Genomic DNA, 19,372 nt, shown 5'->3' with positions numbered 1-19,372 from the left:
GCCTGCAAAGCCAAAAATATTTACTATTTAGCCCTTTAAAAAAAAAGTTTGCAAATATTTCTTAAATAGGACAAAAATATAGCATGAAATATAAAATAAAAAACTGAGGCATCAGACTTGATAAAAGTAATAAATAACGCTTTTCAAAAGACACTGCTAAGAAAACAAAGAGTCAAGCCACAGATTGGGAAAAAATATTTGCCACACACATATCTGATAAAGGACTTGTATCCAGAAAAAATATTTGCCACACACATAACTGATTAAGGACTCATATCCAGAATATAAATCAATGATGAAATATAATTAAATAGGACAAGAACCGAACAGACACTTCATTAAAAGATACATGGATGGCAAACAAACACATGAAATGATGCTCAACACCATTAGTGATCAGCAAAAAGCAAATTAAAAGCACAATGAAATATCACTATGTGCAGACTAGAATTGTTCAAATAAAATTTAAAAAGTGATAACACCAAATGTTAAAAAGGAAAGAGGCAATTAGAAACCTTATACATTTCTGGTAGGAATGCAAAATTGTACAGCTGTTTTAGAAAAGAGTTCAATTTCTTTAAGAATTGAACATTCACTTTCAATATGACCCAGCAATTCATCTGGGTATTTACCCAAGAGAAATAACAACATATGTCCATATAGAGATGTATACGTGGATATTCATAGCAACCTCATTTAATAGTCAAAAAGTGAAAGCCACTCAAATGTCCATCATGATACTAGTGAATGGCTAATAAAAGCAGTGAAAGGAATCAACTCTATTGATACACATAGAAACATGGTTAATCTGAAAAACATTATGTTAAGTGAAAGAAGCCAGATACAAAATATTACATACTACATGATTCCATACATATGAAATTCTAGAAAAGGCAAACCATAGAGATGGTAAACAGATTAGAGGCTACCAGGGGCCAAGTGGTAGGAAGAGGAGAGCGGTATGAATAGGCACATTTCTGAGGGAATGGAATGTTCTGTGTATGACTGTGGTGGTTACGTCATGTATACATTTATCCTATTTACTCAAATTGTACATAAAACTGGTATATTTTATTACATATGTAGTAGTTTATATTTATATATATTACATATATACTAGTTGTGAATTACTTACATAATCAAAATTTAATTGAAAAATATCAAAGTTTTTAAACAGCTATGGAGATGACATAGTTTTACAAATTGGAAAAATGTATGAAGAATTAAACTAGTTGAATGGAAAAAAGACCCATTAAAAATATTGTTATGCCCTTTCACAACTTGGGGGTTAAAAGTAAAAGCCTGCAAGCTTTAAAATGGGGGAAAACATATTACTTATAAATGAAAAAGAAATAGATGGGGGGCTGCCTAGGTGGCTTAGTTGGTTAAGTGTCCGACTTCAGCTCAGGTCATGATCTCACAGTTCATGGGTTCGAGCCCTGCATCGGGCTCTGTGCTGACAGCTCAGAGCCTGGAACCTTTTTCAGATTCTGTGTCTCCCTCTCTCTGTCCCTCCCATGCTCACGCTCTGTCTCTCTCTGTCTCAAAAATAAATAAACATCAAAAAAAAGAAAAAGGAAAAGAAAAAGAAATAGATGGGTAGCAGATACCTCAATAACCCTGGATTTCAGAAGATGGTCTTCAAAGTATGAGGAAAACTGATATTGAACCTATAATTCTTCATGAGGAAAATCATCTATTAAGTATAAACTATACTCATTTTTTAAAAAGCATATAATATTTAAAGCTTACCTACCACAAACCTTTTCTAAAAAAAAGTATTTGAAGATATAATCTAGCCATTAAAAAAAGAATCCAATAAAGAGGTAGAAATTATAAAAATAAAAAAATTAGTAATATGTTAATAATAAAATGAAGACATGTATATCTTCTATCAACCAGAAAATAAAAGGTTTATTTTATTTTACACATCTGTGAGAATGACTGTCATCAAAAACACAAGAGATAAAAGTTGGTATGGATGTAGAGAAAAAGGAACCACTGTGCATTGCTGGTGGAAATGTAAATTGGTACAGTCACTATGGAAAACAGAGCTTCTTCAAAATGTTAAAAAGGAACTACTTGGGTTCTGACTCTGCTGGCTAAGCATCTGGCTCTTGATTTAGGCTCAGGCCATGATCTCACAGTTGTGAGATCAAGGCCCACATCGGGCTCCACACTAAGCATGGAGCAATTTCCCCCCAGTTTTATTGCAATAGAACCGACATATAACATTGAATTAGTTTCATGTGTACAAAATAATGATTTCATGTATGTATATAATATAAAATGATGACTATAAGTTTAGTTAACATCCATCACCTCACTTACTATGTTTTCTTTTTTCCTTGTGATGAGAATTTTAAAATCTCTCTTGGCAACTTTCCAATATACATTACAGTATTGTTAATTCTAGTCACCACGCTGTACATTACATCCCCATGATTTACTTATCGTATAATTGAAAATTTGTACCTTTTGTCCACAGTCACCCATTTCCCCCACCCTCACCTCTTGCAACCACCAATCTGTTCTCTATTTTTAGGAGTTTGGTTTCTTAGATTCCACATATAGCTAAGATCATGCATGATTTGTCTCTCTGACTTATTTCACTTAGCATAATGCTCACAAGATTTATCTATATTGTCACAAATGGCAGAATTTCCTTCTTTTTTTAATTGCCAAATAGTATTCTATTATTGTTTAAATTTTTGGCTACCATCTGTTATTTTTTTGTAATAAAGTATATCTCTCAAAATTTTAAATTCAAATGTGTATATATATGTATCCAATCCCAGATGCGGTGGAAGAGTTCTTGAGGAAAAAAATGTATTTTATAAATAAAGGCAAATTTCCTTAATTTTCTTGCAGTATAATAAGGTATACTTTTTAAAGGATAAAAGCACTTCCTTAGAAGAACTTGATTACTGGATTATTTCCCCTTATTTTATTGTTAGTATTTCACAAAAATTAGAAAAAATTTCAAACTCCACAAAAACATCTACCAAAGGTCCAGTTCCTGATTAATCAGCTTTAGTATCTTTTAACTACATAGAGAGAATGTTCTTTTTTTCCTTAACATTATTTCTCCTCCTGGTAGAATATTTCCCAAATGAGCAAGGTAACACTTGTGAATGCATGATACTTCTGAGTGAAATACATGGTAAGAAGCATAGGTTAAGTTCCAACTTCATAGGGACACAGAAGTATTCCCAAGAAAACATCAACACATTGAAAATGGAGATTGGGGCACCTGAGTGGCTCAGTGGGTTAAGTATCCAATTTCCTCTCAGGTCATGATCTTGTAGTTCATGGGTTTGGGCCTGGCATCGGGCTCTGTGCTGACAGTGAGGAACCTGAAGCCTGCTTCAGATTCTGTGTCTCTCTCCCTCTCTCTCTCAAAAATAAATAAATATTAATTTTTTTAAAAGTGGGGATTATTTTTAAATTGGTGGCACTAGGCTAAACAAGGACAATTAAGATTTGTGACAGTTCTGAGAAGTGGGTAATTCCAATACATCGAAGCTCAGGTTTAAAATTGAAGCATACATTTACTGCATTTCATTGATTCTGGTTTTTTTTCATATGTCATTATTTATTAAATTGGGGTACATTTTACAATTGATATTATATCAAACAGAAAGTCATCATTGTCTGTGTATGTATGAACTTGGTTATTCTTAGTGTGTAAGTGGACAAATGTAATTTTTTGATGTTTCAGCCAAGAATCCATACATAACTCAATTAAAAAAGAATATGAATCCTGGTTTTCCAGAAAACCTCCTTTGATACTTTTTGGGAAAGTCATCTGATGGATGGCATTGTTTTAGAATAAAATGTGGGAAAAAAAGAGGAGCATTTAATAAGAAATGCTGTATCACCAGTGTTCTTGATGACACAGAAAACAGTATCATGTGAAAAACTGGTAATGCCCAATGACTATAAAGAAGAAAGTAATTCATTATAGTAATATGAATGTGAAGTTTTATGAGTAAGTTACATTTTGCTTATCTTTTGTAGCTACAAGTGTGATATGATTTTTTAAAAAGTCTAAGAAAACTTGAAAATAATTAAATAGAAACCCTAAGTTAAAAGAACACATTCTGTTTAAGTTTATTTGGCCGTGTTTTTGTCTCAGTGGTACATAAAAGTGATGCATCTTGTGGTCAGTGGCATCTCAGATTTGATAAAATATGGTTATTTCTTTAGTAAGTGGGCCAAAATTCCTTTAGCATCTCCATTTTTTTGAAAAAAAAATTTAATGTTTATTTTTGAGAGAGAGAGATTGAGAGAGAGAGAGACAGAGAGAGCATGCAAGTGGGGGAGGGGCAGAGAGAGAGGAGACACAGAATCTGAAGCAGACTGCAGGCTGTCAGCATAGAGCCCCATGCAGGGCTCGAACTCACGAACTGTGAGATCATGACCTGAGCTGAAGTCAGACACTTAACTGACTGAGCCACCCAGGTGCCTAGCATCTCCATTTTTAAGCCTTCCAACAATATATAAAAAACTTTTAACACAACATGGTGTGAAAAAGTCATGCTAGTAATTTACCTAGCTAGACCTATGTGAACACTTGGTAACTCTTCAGTATTTGCATCATTCTTTTAGCCAGAAATCTGAACAAAAATAGCAGAAAATAAAAAAAACTGGTCAACGCAAATTAAGAGTTGTGTGGTTTTTACGTGTGGTGAACTCAAGAACTCAAGTCTAAGGTAATAGTGTTAGATCATCCTATATAATCCTCTGACAAAAAAATCCATTATATAAAAATTTGGTCTTACTGGTTTCAATACTGATATTCAGAATTCAAATGAAAACTGAATTATTTAAACATATACCAAAACCAATATTTGGGGGAAGAAAACGATTTATTTTAAGTTAGCTCTACACCCAATGTGGGGCTTGAACTCATGACCCTAAGATTAAGAGTCATATGCTCCACAGACTGAGCCAGCCAGGTGCCCGATTATTCAGATGTTTTTTAATCTTCCAATATTCTGAAATTTGTTCTGTAAGACTTTGTATTTAGTATGTTGTTACATTTGTAAGCCCTAAATTTTTTTTTTGAAGTATGCCATCACCTAACCTGCTTATGGTGATTCCTTGACCCTACCAGAGATGATGACTGCTATAATCTACACTATTTGTTACAGTGTCTATATCTAATCAAACGAAAAGTTTATTTAATGTTTTGATAAAATCTGTCTTACAAGAGAATGCTAAGAATAAGCTCTTAAATATTCAATGATTACAGCTGTAATCAAAGATCAAGATTCTCTCCTATGCTTTTGAATCACCAGTCTTTGATTTCTCACTCAGAGCACCAACAGAACACGTTTCATGATTGTTATACTCTTGTTTCTTAAAAGAAAGAATATCAGATTTTTGGTTCTTTTATAGAGTACGGTGCTTATAGTGACCATACATTTGGTAGCAAGGATCAGGAATAAGTAAAAATGAAAAGCAAGCTTTGTATGGTCTACACAGAAGATAGGAATGAAAAGTATAAAATTTCTCTCTCTTAATCAGATGAATCATGTTGGAAAATTAACACAAATAAAGAAATTGGCACTACCTTTGGACAAAAACAACTGCTTATTCTACTTTAACAAAAACTTGTATGAAACCAAATTATTATAAACTTCCAATACCAAAATATACTCCAGTAATTAGGGGTATTTATTTTTTTTTCAGCAGAAACATTTATCCTTAGCCATAAGATGCTGTAAATATATTTCTTCCCCTTTCAATTCATGCCATTCTGTGCTTACTGGTATATTATTTTGTGGTCTTTGTTTTGGCAGATGCACAAGCAAAATCTGATTCCAACAGTTTGACCCTTCTCACTTTTTATGTTCTCTAGGGCATAATAAAACCCAAGATACAATCCCTCAGCAGTTAATGAAGCTTAACCTCCCACCCTCTTAATTACCAATGCATTACACCAACTATGGGCATCATACTCCTCTCTAAGCTATTTTACAATTCAGCAGAAGTACTACTGAGCTATTATGTAGCAACATAATCCATGCAGCATGAGAAATCCTTCTTAAAAATAAAATCTTTTGATCCTTGCAGGTTTTGGTAACTGTATAATTAATACTACTTAAGCATTATCCATGTATCAGTAAGTATATTATATTGTATCAGTAAGTATATTACTTTGTTGATTTTGGGGGAGTTGGGGAACATTTATTTTCTGAAAGTTAGAACGAGAAACAAATTCAAAGATATTATTGACTGATTATCATCATCTGAATACAAGAGTACTCTAAATATCCAGGCTGAGTATCCATCTAGTAAAGATGAGTTCTCCACATTATCTCCGTTTCAATATTTAAAAATACGGGAGAGGTTACTTTAATTGTTAAAAGCATTCAGAAATGTAGATTGCATGGAGTAAGTCAAAGGCCTGTAGGTATATAGCTGATGTTATATGAAAAATGTTTTTAAACTCATGGATTTTAAGATTAGTATTTAGTGAATTATTTCCATCCATATTTCAAATCAAATTCAGTACAGGGAACATCTTGGTGCAATTTATATATATATATTTTTTCTGTTGTATATAAAGAGGGAACAATTACTGATATTACAAAAAGAAAAGGTGAAAAATACTTTCACATTAATATACAAATATTATTTTAACTAAACTCGCAAATTAAGCTACTGACAAAAATGATGCTTTTAATTTGACAACTGCATCAATTACATGAATTGAAAAACAGAAAATGAAACCACTAGGTTAAGAGTAGTGTTCTCAATGCTTTTCCACAGATCCTTATCACATTTCTCTTTCACATAGAAACAAGAACTATATTGAGAAGATTGGAAAAACTCAATTTTCTTCACTAAGATAGAGGGAAGGAGAAGGATAACATGAAGAAAAGGAAATGGAAGTCTACATCAGAAGTATTCAGAAGTAAAGGGAAAGGGTAAAGTCAGTAAAAAAAAATAATACTTTCTTTAAATGCAAATTATAATCTAATTATTTCAAAATATTACCTTTTAAACCATCACATTTTTAAGAGCTCCAGTCATAGAAGGATTTCGAAGCAATTCAGACATGTAATTAATCCCTGAGTTCTACTGCTATTTAGCAGTGAGGTTAGGAAAATGAAGTACAGGCAACTTTAAATTCTTGATTCAGGTCCTAGCAATGTGCCTGCGAATATCAACAGCACTCCAAGTCTTGACCAAGGCACTCACTTAAAAAAACTTTAAAGGGAAATGCACTGTATTTTTTGGCATTGTGGTATTATTGGCTTCCACAATTATTTTCTAACATATATAAAAATCAAAACTGTTAAGCTGTTAGGAACAAGTCTCTATGAGGTCTATGATAATTTTATCAATTTTCTTCAATATATCAACTTAGATACAGAATTTATATATTTCATATATCAAAATGTAAAAGCTATAATACATATTCCTTCAAAACATTCTCCTTAGTTGACAAGCTTCTTAAGAAAAAAAAAACTTAAGTAAATAAAATAAATAAAAATTCCATGTTTTTGTTTATAGAGAGACAAGGGTACACTGTTGCTATCTATTAATATTTCTAGCCATAAAAATTGGAGTTTTCCTTTTTGAGTTCCTTTACAAAATAAAGTTCATATAGCAAATGCTATCAATGTTTAATCTGGCTCATACTGAGAGAGATAATATAAGTTAAAGTGAATAGAGCTACTAATTAGGTAACTAGAATTATTAAAAACGTGACTTTCTGCGTGTGTGTGTGTGTGTGTGTGTGTTTGTGTGTGTGTGTGTATACATATTATGTATATATTTTGTGTGTGGGATGTATATATATATATATATATATATATATATATGTGTGTGTGTGTGTGTGTGTGTGTGTGTGTGTATTACTATATCTTTATATCTATATCCCTAGTTACAGAAAGAAAATGAATGGTAAATGATGCTGTCCTTGTAATACCTTGATTAAAATACATTTTGTGAAATGTTTTAAAAACTAGACCAAATTCTTCACTTAATCATTGATTTTAACAGGTTTAATTAATGAGACGATGTGCAATAATTCCCTTTAGTAAATGCTTACTATATAAGGGTATATATTAACCTGTTTTCTTAAAATAAATGATGTATGAAAATCTATACTAAGTAAACAGATTATGCAATAATTACTTGAGTTATAGAAGGATTCTTATGCTGAAAAGGATTTCTATATAATTCCTGTAAGTATGAAGTGTCCTTATTGAACATAAAATAATTTCTGAAAACCTGATATAATTAAATATTTATAGTTATTGTAAAAGTTAAGATAGTGACAGTGATCTTAACATAATTATTTATTAAATTGAAGTCACAGAATTTTTACAAGGTTGTAAAGAAATATTCTAAAATTTCGGGGATATCTGCTGTCAAAGATATCTCACAATTAATAATGGAATCAGGCATTATCTTTATTTAAGAGGTCCAGATCAGTTATATTCCCAGCTCAGGAGCACACATGGGACTGGTTTTATTTGTTTGATGACATATTCTTTTATTTTTCCAAAATGAACCCGGTTTAGGGAAGATGTCACAAAAATCCTTAGTACATTGTGATGCACTAAATGATACTGGATATCACTTTATTTTGATTAAATTTGAACATTATTTTGTGTTATACACTTGGTGTTAATAGAACAAAATGATTCTCTTTCTGCTCATTGAGTACTGAAAAGTAGGGGCAACAGGATAAATGCACAAAATAGGTTTTTAAAATTCTATAGTACCCTGTTATAATCTGTTTTAAGAAGTATAAAGGTAAGATGCTTCATAGTCTCAGATCTCTTTTCTCCTTCCAATTTAAGTCTTTAATACCATCCACCCTGTTTTCGAAATCTAGCACAGCCTTAGACACACACACATACACACACACACATGAACTGTAAAAAACTTTTATAAAAAGTGGTAAGTGCATTTCAAATGCCTCTGATTTCACTAATATGACATAATACAAAAAGATGGCTGTGCTGTACTAAGGTCACTTTCTGCAACTGCCTGTTGGTTTCTGATGAACAAAACAAAATTTTAGGAAGGAAACACTGGCCACTGAAAGAATCATCCCAACATTAGCTGGAGAGATGGCTCTGTCCTCTTTGGGGTTTTCACACAGTAAAGTTATCCCTTTGTGCATAATAAATCTTCAAAGACCATCTATTTAATCTATGACCCTTGAAGATGCGCTGCCTTTCTCCTTTCATGGGATCTTTTAACATTTTATTCCATGGGGCAACATGTTAATTTGGGGAGCTGATGAGTATATTTTTTCAAGTTTCAATGGCTCTGGTTTTCAGAATTTGAAGTCATTTATCCCTTCTAAAAGGATTAAATACTTTCTCTTCTATGTTTTCAGAAAAAGTATTCAGAGGACAAATGAACTCTATTTTTAATATTCCTAATTCTCACTTTGTGTGGCTTCTTTTCAAAGAATGGAAAGTACTATATAATGGTTCTAAGATTTTAACATTTAGGCATGACAATAACCATGAAGTATCCACAACCATATTTTTTAGGAGTTCAAAATAAAATTTTTAAAAGTAAATGTGAGGCCTGGAGGAAGTTCTTTAAGATTTTGAAAGCAAAACTCCTGATATTTCATTTTTAATTTGGCATTCCAGAATAAGGTAACCAGGGAACTATCTCTATCTTAATGTGAAGGGTTAAGTGACTTGTGCAAAGTCCTGCAGCTAGTTAAGTAGCATCACAGAAATTAAAATCTGAGCTCATATCCCAAATGTATTTCACTTTCTGAGGATAAATATCCTATCAAAGAATATGGCATTTTTGCTGTATGACTTAGGCTACTTTTCTGCATGCAAATTTCCTTTCTTATGTTGGTGACACACAAATATCAAAGTGAACTTTGTGTTTAATTTAATGTTGTATCAGAAATGGTTTTTACTGGCTAGTGACGGAGAGGTGGGTTTATTCTCCTTTATTCTTTGATCTTATCTTTCATTTTTTTGTTGGAAAATAAGGCACATGCCATCTTTTAAAAGCTGGCTACAAATGTAGGTCACTGGAAGCAGTACTGAGCCTTTGCATGATTTTTCTTAGTCTTTTTAGTTTGCCAAAGAAGCTCTAACTGTGGCTGCCAGGGGAGAACTTAGAATTTTAAATAAGCTCTCACAAGTAGCTAGGGGGAAAAAAATCCCTGGGGTCAAACAGCAAATTTCTGGCTCAACTAGCACTTCAGAGTTGTAAGCACTGAAAAGCATATAGATAACATGGTAGTTTTCTGAACAAATCAAAGACAAAGAAATGAAGGGAACATATTCTGATTATAGCTCTGCCTTTAAAGGGCTCTTCATTTATGTGTATTTATACTATGAACAGAAGATACACAGTAATAAAATACTTTTGATAGGAAATAAAACACGTATTATACAGGCTAGAAAAAGTAAAAATGTGTGCGAAGATATGTTATTTATAAGATATTGAGCATGCATAAAGTTTACAAAGTAGAATGACAGAAGGGCCAAAAAAATTTTTTTAATTTTATACAACATAACATATTACTTTTGTTCTGAACATTATAAAACTACAACTCTGAAGATAAGTATAATAAAAAAATGTTCAGTAGTGTATATGGCCAATCAAGGGGTACTTTTTTTTACTTTATTCTTACAGTTATCCCAATTTTTGACAGAATAAGGAAAGAAAAGTTGGATCTGAAATATTTTTCTATTCTATTTACTCAGAAAGCCCAGCCTGTACAATAATGTACTAAAAGCAAACAACTAACCACTCACTGGATTCAGACTTCTAAATCTTGTTCCATGATCAGTTAATGAGAGATGGATGTTAAATATAGACTTAACACCAAATTGACACAAGGAAAGGAAACCTTTTTAATGGTAATTCAATGTTACTGTTTAACAAATAATACTATTTCATCTAACTGTTTTTCTTTTAAAATTATTTATTTATTTTTGAGAGAGAGAGAGAGAGAGAGAGAGAGAGAGAGAGAGAACGTGCATGGGGGAGGGGCAGGGAGAGAGGGAGAAAGAATCTCAACCAGACCTCACGCTGTCATCGTGAAGTGGGGCTCGAACTCATGAACTATGAGATCATGACCTGAGCTGAAATCTAGAGTCAGACACTTAACCAACTGAGCCACCCAGGGGCCCCAAATTCTTTTTTTTTAATTTTTTTTAATGTTTACTCATTTTTGCACGCACGTGTGAGAGAGTGAGTGAGCGATCACGAACAGGGGAGGGACAGAGAGAGAGGGAGACACAGAATCTGAAGCAGGCTCCAGGCTCTGAGCTGTCAGCACAGAACCCAATGCAGGGTTTGAACCCACGAACTGTGAGATCATGACCTGAGCCAAAGTCAGATGCTTAACCAACTGAGCCACTCAGGCACCAGGTGCCCCAAATTCTAAATCAATTAATATATCTTTTCTCAATCAAAACCAAAAAACCAGGGGCACCTGGGTGGCTCAGTTGGTTAAGCCTCTGACTCTTCATTTCAGCTCAGGTCATGATCTCATGGTTCATGAGTTCAAGCCCCATGTCAGGCTCTGCACTGATAGCATGGAACCTGCTTGGGATTCTCTCTCTGTCTCTCTGTCTCTCTCTGCCCCCACGCTGCTTGCTCTCTCTCCCAAAATAAATCAATAAACTTAAACAAACAAACAAACAAAAAACAAAGCAAAAGATACAAGGTACAATAAATAAGATCTTAATAAATGAGTTCATTATTTGGGCAAGAGACTAATATTTGGGATATGTAAAAATGCTCTAAATTATTGAGATATTCTGATTTTTACTTACAGATTTAAAGTGCAGAAAAAAAGAATTCTGAAGATATTAGTCTAAATTTTCATACTTCAATACTAAATATTTTGTTGCTATATTAATTCATCTAATATGACATAGTTTATTTTCTTTTTAATTTTTTTAATGTTTTTTTTTTTTTTTTTGAGAGAGAGAGAGAGAGAGAGAGAGAGAGAGAGAGAGGAAGGGGGGAGGGACAGAGAGAGAGGGAGACACAGAATCCGAAATAGGCTCCAGGCTCTGAGCTGTCAGCACAGTGCCTGACATGAGGCTGGAACTCACGAACCACGAGATCATGACCTGAGCTGAAGTCAGATGCTTAACCAACTGAGCCACCCAGGAGCCCCAATTTATTTTTTATTAAAGTTATTTTGAGAGAGAGCACATGTGCAAGTGCTCAAACAGGGAGGTGCGAAAGAAAGGGAGACAGAGAATCCCAAATAGGCTCCATGCTGTCAGTGTAGAGCCTGACACGGGGCTCAAACCTGGGAACCATGAGATCCTGACCTGAGCTGAAATCAAGAGTCAGATGCTTAACCAACTGAGCCACCTAGGTGCCCCTGATATGGTTTATTTTAAATAAACTGTTACTTATTCCAGGATTCATGGGTTAATATAAGGTAATTCATTTTCAATTATGAAAGACTTTGTCTATATTAGATATGGGTACGTTCATAATAAATGATTTTAAATATGGACTATTTGCTTATTAGTATGTTTGATGTTAAAAAATATGTTCTGTAAACCTTTAGTAAACATCAAGATAAGTTATCGATATTCCTGCCTATAACCATTACTTATCTTGAATGCATATTAAAAAGTAAAACATTTAAGCTCCTAAAATCATCCTAGCCTCCCTCTTTATTCTAACTGTAGTAGATTTTGGATAGGACATAATGTATAAAAGATATAACTCAAAAAGTTAATGCCATAAGTCAGGAATTAACCCTTTGTTCTAGATATTAGACATCCTTCCTGCATGAATATAATCAATACAGGCATGTCGTCACTAAAAGTATTTGAATTAAGCTTTAACACTCACCTTAGTATATTAAGAAATAGCATTTAATTTTACTTCTGAAAATCACATTATAAATATTAACATATATTGTTTAAAATTATGCAAAGTATATAATAGAAAAATGCAGCATTTTCAAGTTTTAAAGAAATTATGTATGTACGTGTGTGAATATATTTTTTATTTCTAAAAAAAATCAGCCTACCTACTGATAAACACAAATATTTTAACTTAAAAATCTAATTTTTGCTATTTTACAAAACATTCCATAGAAAAATTTCAGAGAATACTTATCACTGTATTTGAGATGATTACGAACATTCTCTTAGATAAAAAAAGTTAACTGAAAAATACTTACCAATGTGTTTTTAAAAGCTTTAACAACATCATGTATATTGTTCTATAGGATTTTCTAAGGGGTGTAATTTTTCAACATTACATCTTAATGCTGACTTCCTGAAGGAGCTTTGACTACAATAGGCATGAATATGTTTTCAAAGGATGATGGATAAATTGCTGGGTGGTTATATAATATATCTTAGGCAGCTGATGGGGCTTTTTATCCTTTACTTGTCTTTTAGTTATACACAGTTTTAAGATAATTATGGTCTCTAAGATTTTCTTTTCCCTTTTCTTGTACCAGCAATATTTGTCTTGGTTATAGGTTCCAGAAATTCCCAAGCATACATCATAAAATTAAAACTAAGCAATTACAGCATTCCCCACTCTACCTCCCCCCCCCCCCCAACACTGACCCATGGTGTATCTCTAAATGCTATTAATACCTTCGTTTTGGTCATTCATTTTCGGACTGTTTAATACAAATGACTCTTATATAACTCTAATAGAGTTGGGAACACTGAAATCCTGACTGAATATTATGTAGGAAAACCTACTTATCTATGTTACTCCTCAACTTCTCATTTTAAATAGTTCATTTGTTCTTCTCAGTGATACACTACAAACTTTGTCTACATGTTGGTGTTATGAAGATTATAAATAATTACAATTTGTATAGGCATAAATTTTTAATTCAGTCTATTCTAAACTTGTGAAAACTAGACCACATTAAGGGTATGCAGGTTGAAAAAAATATTTTTTATAATTTTTTAATACAAAAATGAGAATGGCATATTATTCTTTTAAATCTAACTATTTTATTATTACATATTAAAAAATGAAAGAAATATAAAAGATATATGAAATATATATGAAATATGGGCATATATATATTGTCCTCTTTGAATTTTAAAGTGTGCTTTGGTTTTAAAAAGATATAGTACATTGACCACATATCTTATTTTATTACTTGTTTCTTGGAAAAGAATAATTTCTGTTATTTTCAAAGCAAAATGATATTAATAGATGAGTACTTTTTTCCTAGGTTTTTTTTTTTTTTTAATTTTTTACTGTTTATTTATTTTGAGAGAGAAACAGAGACAGAGCTTGAGTGGAGGAGGAGCAGAGAGAGAGGGAGACGCAGAATCTGAAACAGGCTCTAGGCTCTGAGCTGTCAGCACGGAGCCCGGCATGGGGCTTGAACTCACGAACAGTGAGATCATGACCTGAGTCAAAATTGCCCACTTAACTAACTGAGCCACCAAGGCACCCAATAATTGAGTACTTCTAATTTCTGTATCTTTCTTCTGATTTACATCTTTAGGATACTGGTATTTAATATCCGATAATATTCTGCTGTTGTTTTTCTTTACCTAACTTTTTACAGAGTTCTCTTATTTTCATGACTATAGTATAGCAATAATTTTATGTATTTCAGTTTTGAGTAGCTATTATTATTTTTCCCACTGCCAATATCAATTTTAAGTTAAAAAATTGTCTGAGAACATTAATTTAAAAATGAAACTACATGTGTTTCTCTCTGTCTCAAAAATAAACAAACATAAAAAGAAAATTTAATAAAAAAAAAAAGGCGGGGCACCTGGGTGGCTCAGTTGGTTGAGCAACCAACTTTGGCTCAGGTCATGATCTCATGGTTTGTGAGTTCAAGCCCCGTGTCAGGCTCTGTGCTGACAGCTCAGAGCTTGAGCCTGCTTCAGATTCTGTGTTTCCCTCTCTCTCTGCCCCTCCCCTGCTCATGTTCTGTCTCTCTCTGTCTCAAAAATAAATAAACATTAAAAAAAAAATTTAAATGAAACTACATGTTCAAATACATTTTAAGAGAATAAAATATATGTATGTTCCCATTAATGGATTTAAATACAGTTTGTATATATACAAACATATATTTTGTTTACATATATATAAGCAATATTTTTTCATGAAATGTTCAAAATGAAATATTGAATAGTATATCCTATACCTGTAAAATATCAGCCGGGTCTTCTTTTGCAGATGCAACCAACAAAGTATGCCCATTGATGATTCCTTCTGCCAGGAAATACTTGAAGAGCAAAGAGGAATAAATATTATATTTATCCTCTTCTGTAAAAAAGAAAAAAATATAGTCAGAATCCTATCATATAGCAAGCATACTCAGACATTCTTGTAATTTTTCTCCTTAAAACAAGTATATGAGGTGGGGTAATAACTGTCTTCCTAAAGTACAGTTAGATAGGCTAAGAAACTTATTTATCTAGGTGGTCAATGAGAAGTGAGTCCTTTTAATATAGTCTGATTACAAAATTTTTCTCAATCTATTGCACCACTTCTGATATCCACAAAATTTAGAGGATTATGTATGCTTATAGCAAGGAAATCACAGATATTTTTGTCTTTACTAAGATTTTTTTTTAGGCATTGCACCTCTAAAATGGCTATTCTTGGGGTGCCTGGATAGTTTAGTTGGTTAAGCATCCAACTTTGGCTCAGGACATGATCTCACAGTTTGTGAGTTCGAGTCCAGTGTTGGCTCTGCACTGACAGCTCAGAGCCTGGAGCCTGATTCAGATTCTGTGCCTCCTTTTCTCTGTCTGTCCCTCCTCCATTTGTGCTCTCTCTCTCTCTCTCTCTCTCAAAAGTAAAGAAACATTAAAATGGCTATTCTTATCTACCAATCAGTTTGTAAACTCACACTTAATTTCTTACATGTCACAACAATTAAGCACTTAGTGTATGTAGTCTGAAAATTAATATTTATAAAATTTGTAAAAATAGTATTACTTCTACATTTGTGTTTTAGGCTTTATATCCAATAGCAATTTAAAATTGAAGATTTTCAGTTGAGAGTTCTTAAATTTGTACTAAATGATTTCCTAGTAAACGGTCCTTTTACCTTTCATTATTCCTTCATCCTCCCTTCTTTCTGAATTTTTATGAAAAAATGATGTGTCAGGTTTGACAGAAATGTGTTAATATTTCTGTGATTTTGTGACATAATATAAACAACTTGAGTATATCTTTGTTTTCTTAATATTACTGATAGCTACATGCCTACATTTTTTTTTTTAATTTTTTTTTTCAACGTTTATTTATTTTTGGGACAGAGAGTGACAGAACATGAACGGGGGAGGGGCAGAGAGAGAGGGAGACACAGAATTGGAAACAGGCTCCAGGCTCTGAGCCATCAGCCCAGAGCCTGACGCGGGGCTCGAACTCACGGACCGCGAGATCGTGACCTGGCTGAAGTCGGACGCTTAACCGACTGCGCCACCCAGGTGCTCCGCCTACATTTTTATATCAGTCTTCTTTCCTTTAATACTTTGAAGACAACACAAAACCAGAGACAAAGGTAAATTTATTGCATTATCTAAAAAAAGAGAAGCCATGATTAATATATTCAACAAATATTAATTGAATTCCTGTAATATGTCAGGCATTGTTAATATCTGCAAAACCCACACTATTAAAAAAATATTCCTAATCAACTGAGCCACCCAGGTGTCTCATTATTAAAAAATATTCCGAAGAAAGTTTGAATTTGTGGTAATGTTAGCCCTGTGCAAAGCTTCTTGCAGCTATAATTATAAAACCTGAAAAAAAATCATTAAAAAATATTTGAAGGCATTGGAAAGCAACGAAAAACAGAAACCACAGCAGTTTCCTTTTGAAAGACTGTGATCATGACATGTAAGAATTTCTAATTTCTGGCTTTTTTGCTTAAAAGTGTTCTTAACCTCCCTTAGCTCTGGAAGCTTTAATTCAAATCCTTTCCAGCTTGAGATAGCAGAATGTAGAGTTCAGAAAACAGCTGAAAGTTTAAGGGAAAAATCCTTGAAGTAAGAGTTATGCAAATGTTATCAAATGTGCCCAAATCCCTGGTTGACCTCTAAGCCATCTATTATCTATGCATGAGAGGGAGAAAGAAACAGTTAAGTAGGAAAGAGAAAACAGGATAAACTTGAAAGACAATTAAATCATGTGAGATTTACAAATTTAATGCTCCCCTGAAGGCATTTATTTCCCCACCTGAGAGCAGAATCTTGTATTAAAGAAAGCTGAAGTCTCACTGACTTGAGGTGGCAGAGGACAAAACTCAGGGCTGAGAACCATAGAAAGTGTGAGCCCCCAAATCCGAGTATAAATTCTGTACAAATATTTGGTTCTCTTCTAAATTCTGATTGTAAGAGACAGCCCTGTGTGACCAAGTTAAAAAAGCAAAACCTAAAATCTGGAAAATCGAACAGAGATACTATCCGCTGCACAATATATTGAAATGAGAGTTAATTTAAGATCAGGCAAATTAACTGTCTATTAAAACAAAAAACCTGAAACCCTCAGGAAAACAGAATAGAATTCATAATGCATTTTTTACAGTGTGAAGATTTCAACCAAAAATTACTGAATGTGATCCATACTAAGGAAAACACAACCTACAGAAACTGACTCAAAGTAAAATGCATTAAAAGTATTAAAGGAAAATATATCAATAAGTGAACAGAAAAGGAATATCGAAAGAGGACGAGAAACTATACAAATGAATGACAGAAAATTTAGAGCTTAAAATTATTATTCCTTATAGGAAAAACTTATTTGTGATTTCATGAGTAGATTGGAGATGAAGGAAGGAAAAAAAACAATCAGTACATCTGAAGGGAGATCAACAGAAATGATGAAATCTGAAGAACAAGGAAAAATATTAAGAAAATTGAACAGAACCTCAGAGATGTGGAACAATACAGAGCAGTCCAAAACATGAGTCCTAGTCACTGGCAGACAATAAGAAACAGAAACAGTATTTAAATTTTCTATTTGATCAAATATTCAGTTACAGATCTAAGAAGTATAAGAAGGCTCTCCTAGGATAAATGCAAAAAAAAAACAAAAAAACCCAAAAAAACCTCCCCAAATCTAAGTACACCATGGTTAAATCTTAGAAGCAGCAGGGAGAAATGACATATGACATACAGAGGCACAATGATAAAATCAACAACTGATTTTTCATCTGAAACAACAAAGGCTGGAGGATATGGTAATTATATATTATAAGAGTTGAAAGAGAAACAAGTAATAAAAAATTATCAATGTGTAAAACACATTCAACAACTGAGGTGAAATACTATTTTCAGATAGGACAGCAGACTTGTACTACAGGACCTAAAAGCTAAAGGAAAATTACACAACACGTTAAACTGCATTTACAGGAAGGAATAAAGAATATAAATAATGACAAATATGTAAGAAATTATAACACTCTGTGATCATGTATATATGTACTTATGTGCATAGATGTGTGTGGATAAATTGTTTCTTTGAATTTCTGAAAAAAATACAACTGTTTAAAGCAAAACTGACAGAACTAAGTAAAGATAGACATAAGTTCAATTTGGAGATTTTATCATACATTTCTTAGTAACTGGCAGAACAGCTAAAGAGAAAAATCATTTCGAAAATAGAAAGTCTGAACCTTATCAACCACTTTGAATTAGATAATATACAGTTCCAGAATATACATTTTTTTTTTTTTTTATTCTCGTTAGTTAACATACAGTGTAGTCTGGGCTTTAGGAGTAGAACCAAGTGATTCATCTCTTACATATAACACCCAGTGCTCATCCCAACAAGTGCCCTTCTTAATGCCCATCACCAATTACCCTACTCCCATCAACCCTGTTTGTTCTCTGTATTTGGAGTCTTTTATGATTTGCCTCCCTCTCTGTTTTTATCTTATTTTTCCTTCCCTTCCCCTATGTTCATCTGTTGAGTTTCTCAAATTCCACATATGAGTAAAATCATATGATATCTGTCTTTCTCTGACGGACTTATTTTGCTTAGCATAATATCCTCCAGATACATCTACATTGTTGCAAATGGCAAGATATTTCATTCTTTTTCATTGCTGAGTAGTATTCCATTATATATGTATATATATATATATATACATACATACACACACACACACACACACACACGCCACATCCTCTTAATCCATTCATCAGTTGATGGACATTTGGGCTCTTCCCATAATTTGGCTATTGTTGATAGCACTGCTTCTGGAATATACATTCTTTAGTGCATCTAGAATGTACACCAAGATAAACCACATGGTATTCCAAAAAACAAGTTGCAAAACACTTCAAAATATTAAAATATTACTTTAGAAACTGAAATTTTAAAAATTCCATTTATGATCAATTGAAAAAACCATGAAATATTTTGG

At 32.9% G+C, this 19,372-nt stretch overlaps 1 protein-coding gene across 1 annotated transcript in view; it reads right to left on the bottom strand.

The window, feature by feature from the left end:
• Positions 1–19,372, bottom strand: part of ELP4 (elongator acetyltransferase complex subunit 4) — a 244,620-nt gene that overhangs the window by 198,933 nt on the left and 26,315 nt on the right. The window contains exon 3 of the mRNA XM_047823524.1: positions 15,137–15,258. Within this exon, the coding sequence (XP_047679480.1) occupies positions 15,137–15,258 (122 nt within the window). The remainder of the gene's footprint in view (positions 1–15,136; positions 15,259–19,372) is intronic.

Source organism: Prionailurus viverrinus, chromosome D1, assembly GCF_022837055.1.
Source record: "Prionailurus viverrinus isolate Anna chromosome D1, UM_Priviv_1.0, whole genome shotgun sequence".
In the NCBI taxonomy this organism is placed as follows: Eukaryota; Metazoa; Chordata; class Mammalia; order Carnivora; family Felidae; genus Prionailurus; species Prionailurus viverrinus.
Note: the sequence above shows the minus strand (reverse complement) of the source record. Positions and strands in the feature narration are given on the sequence as shown.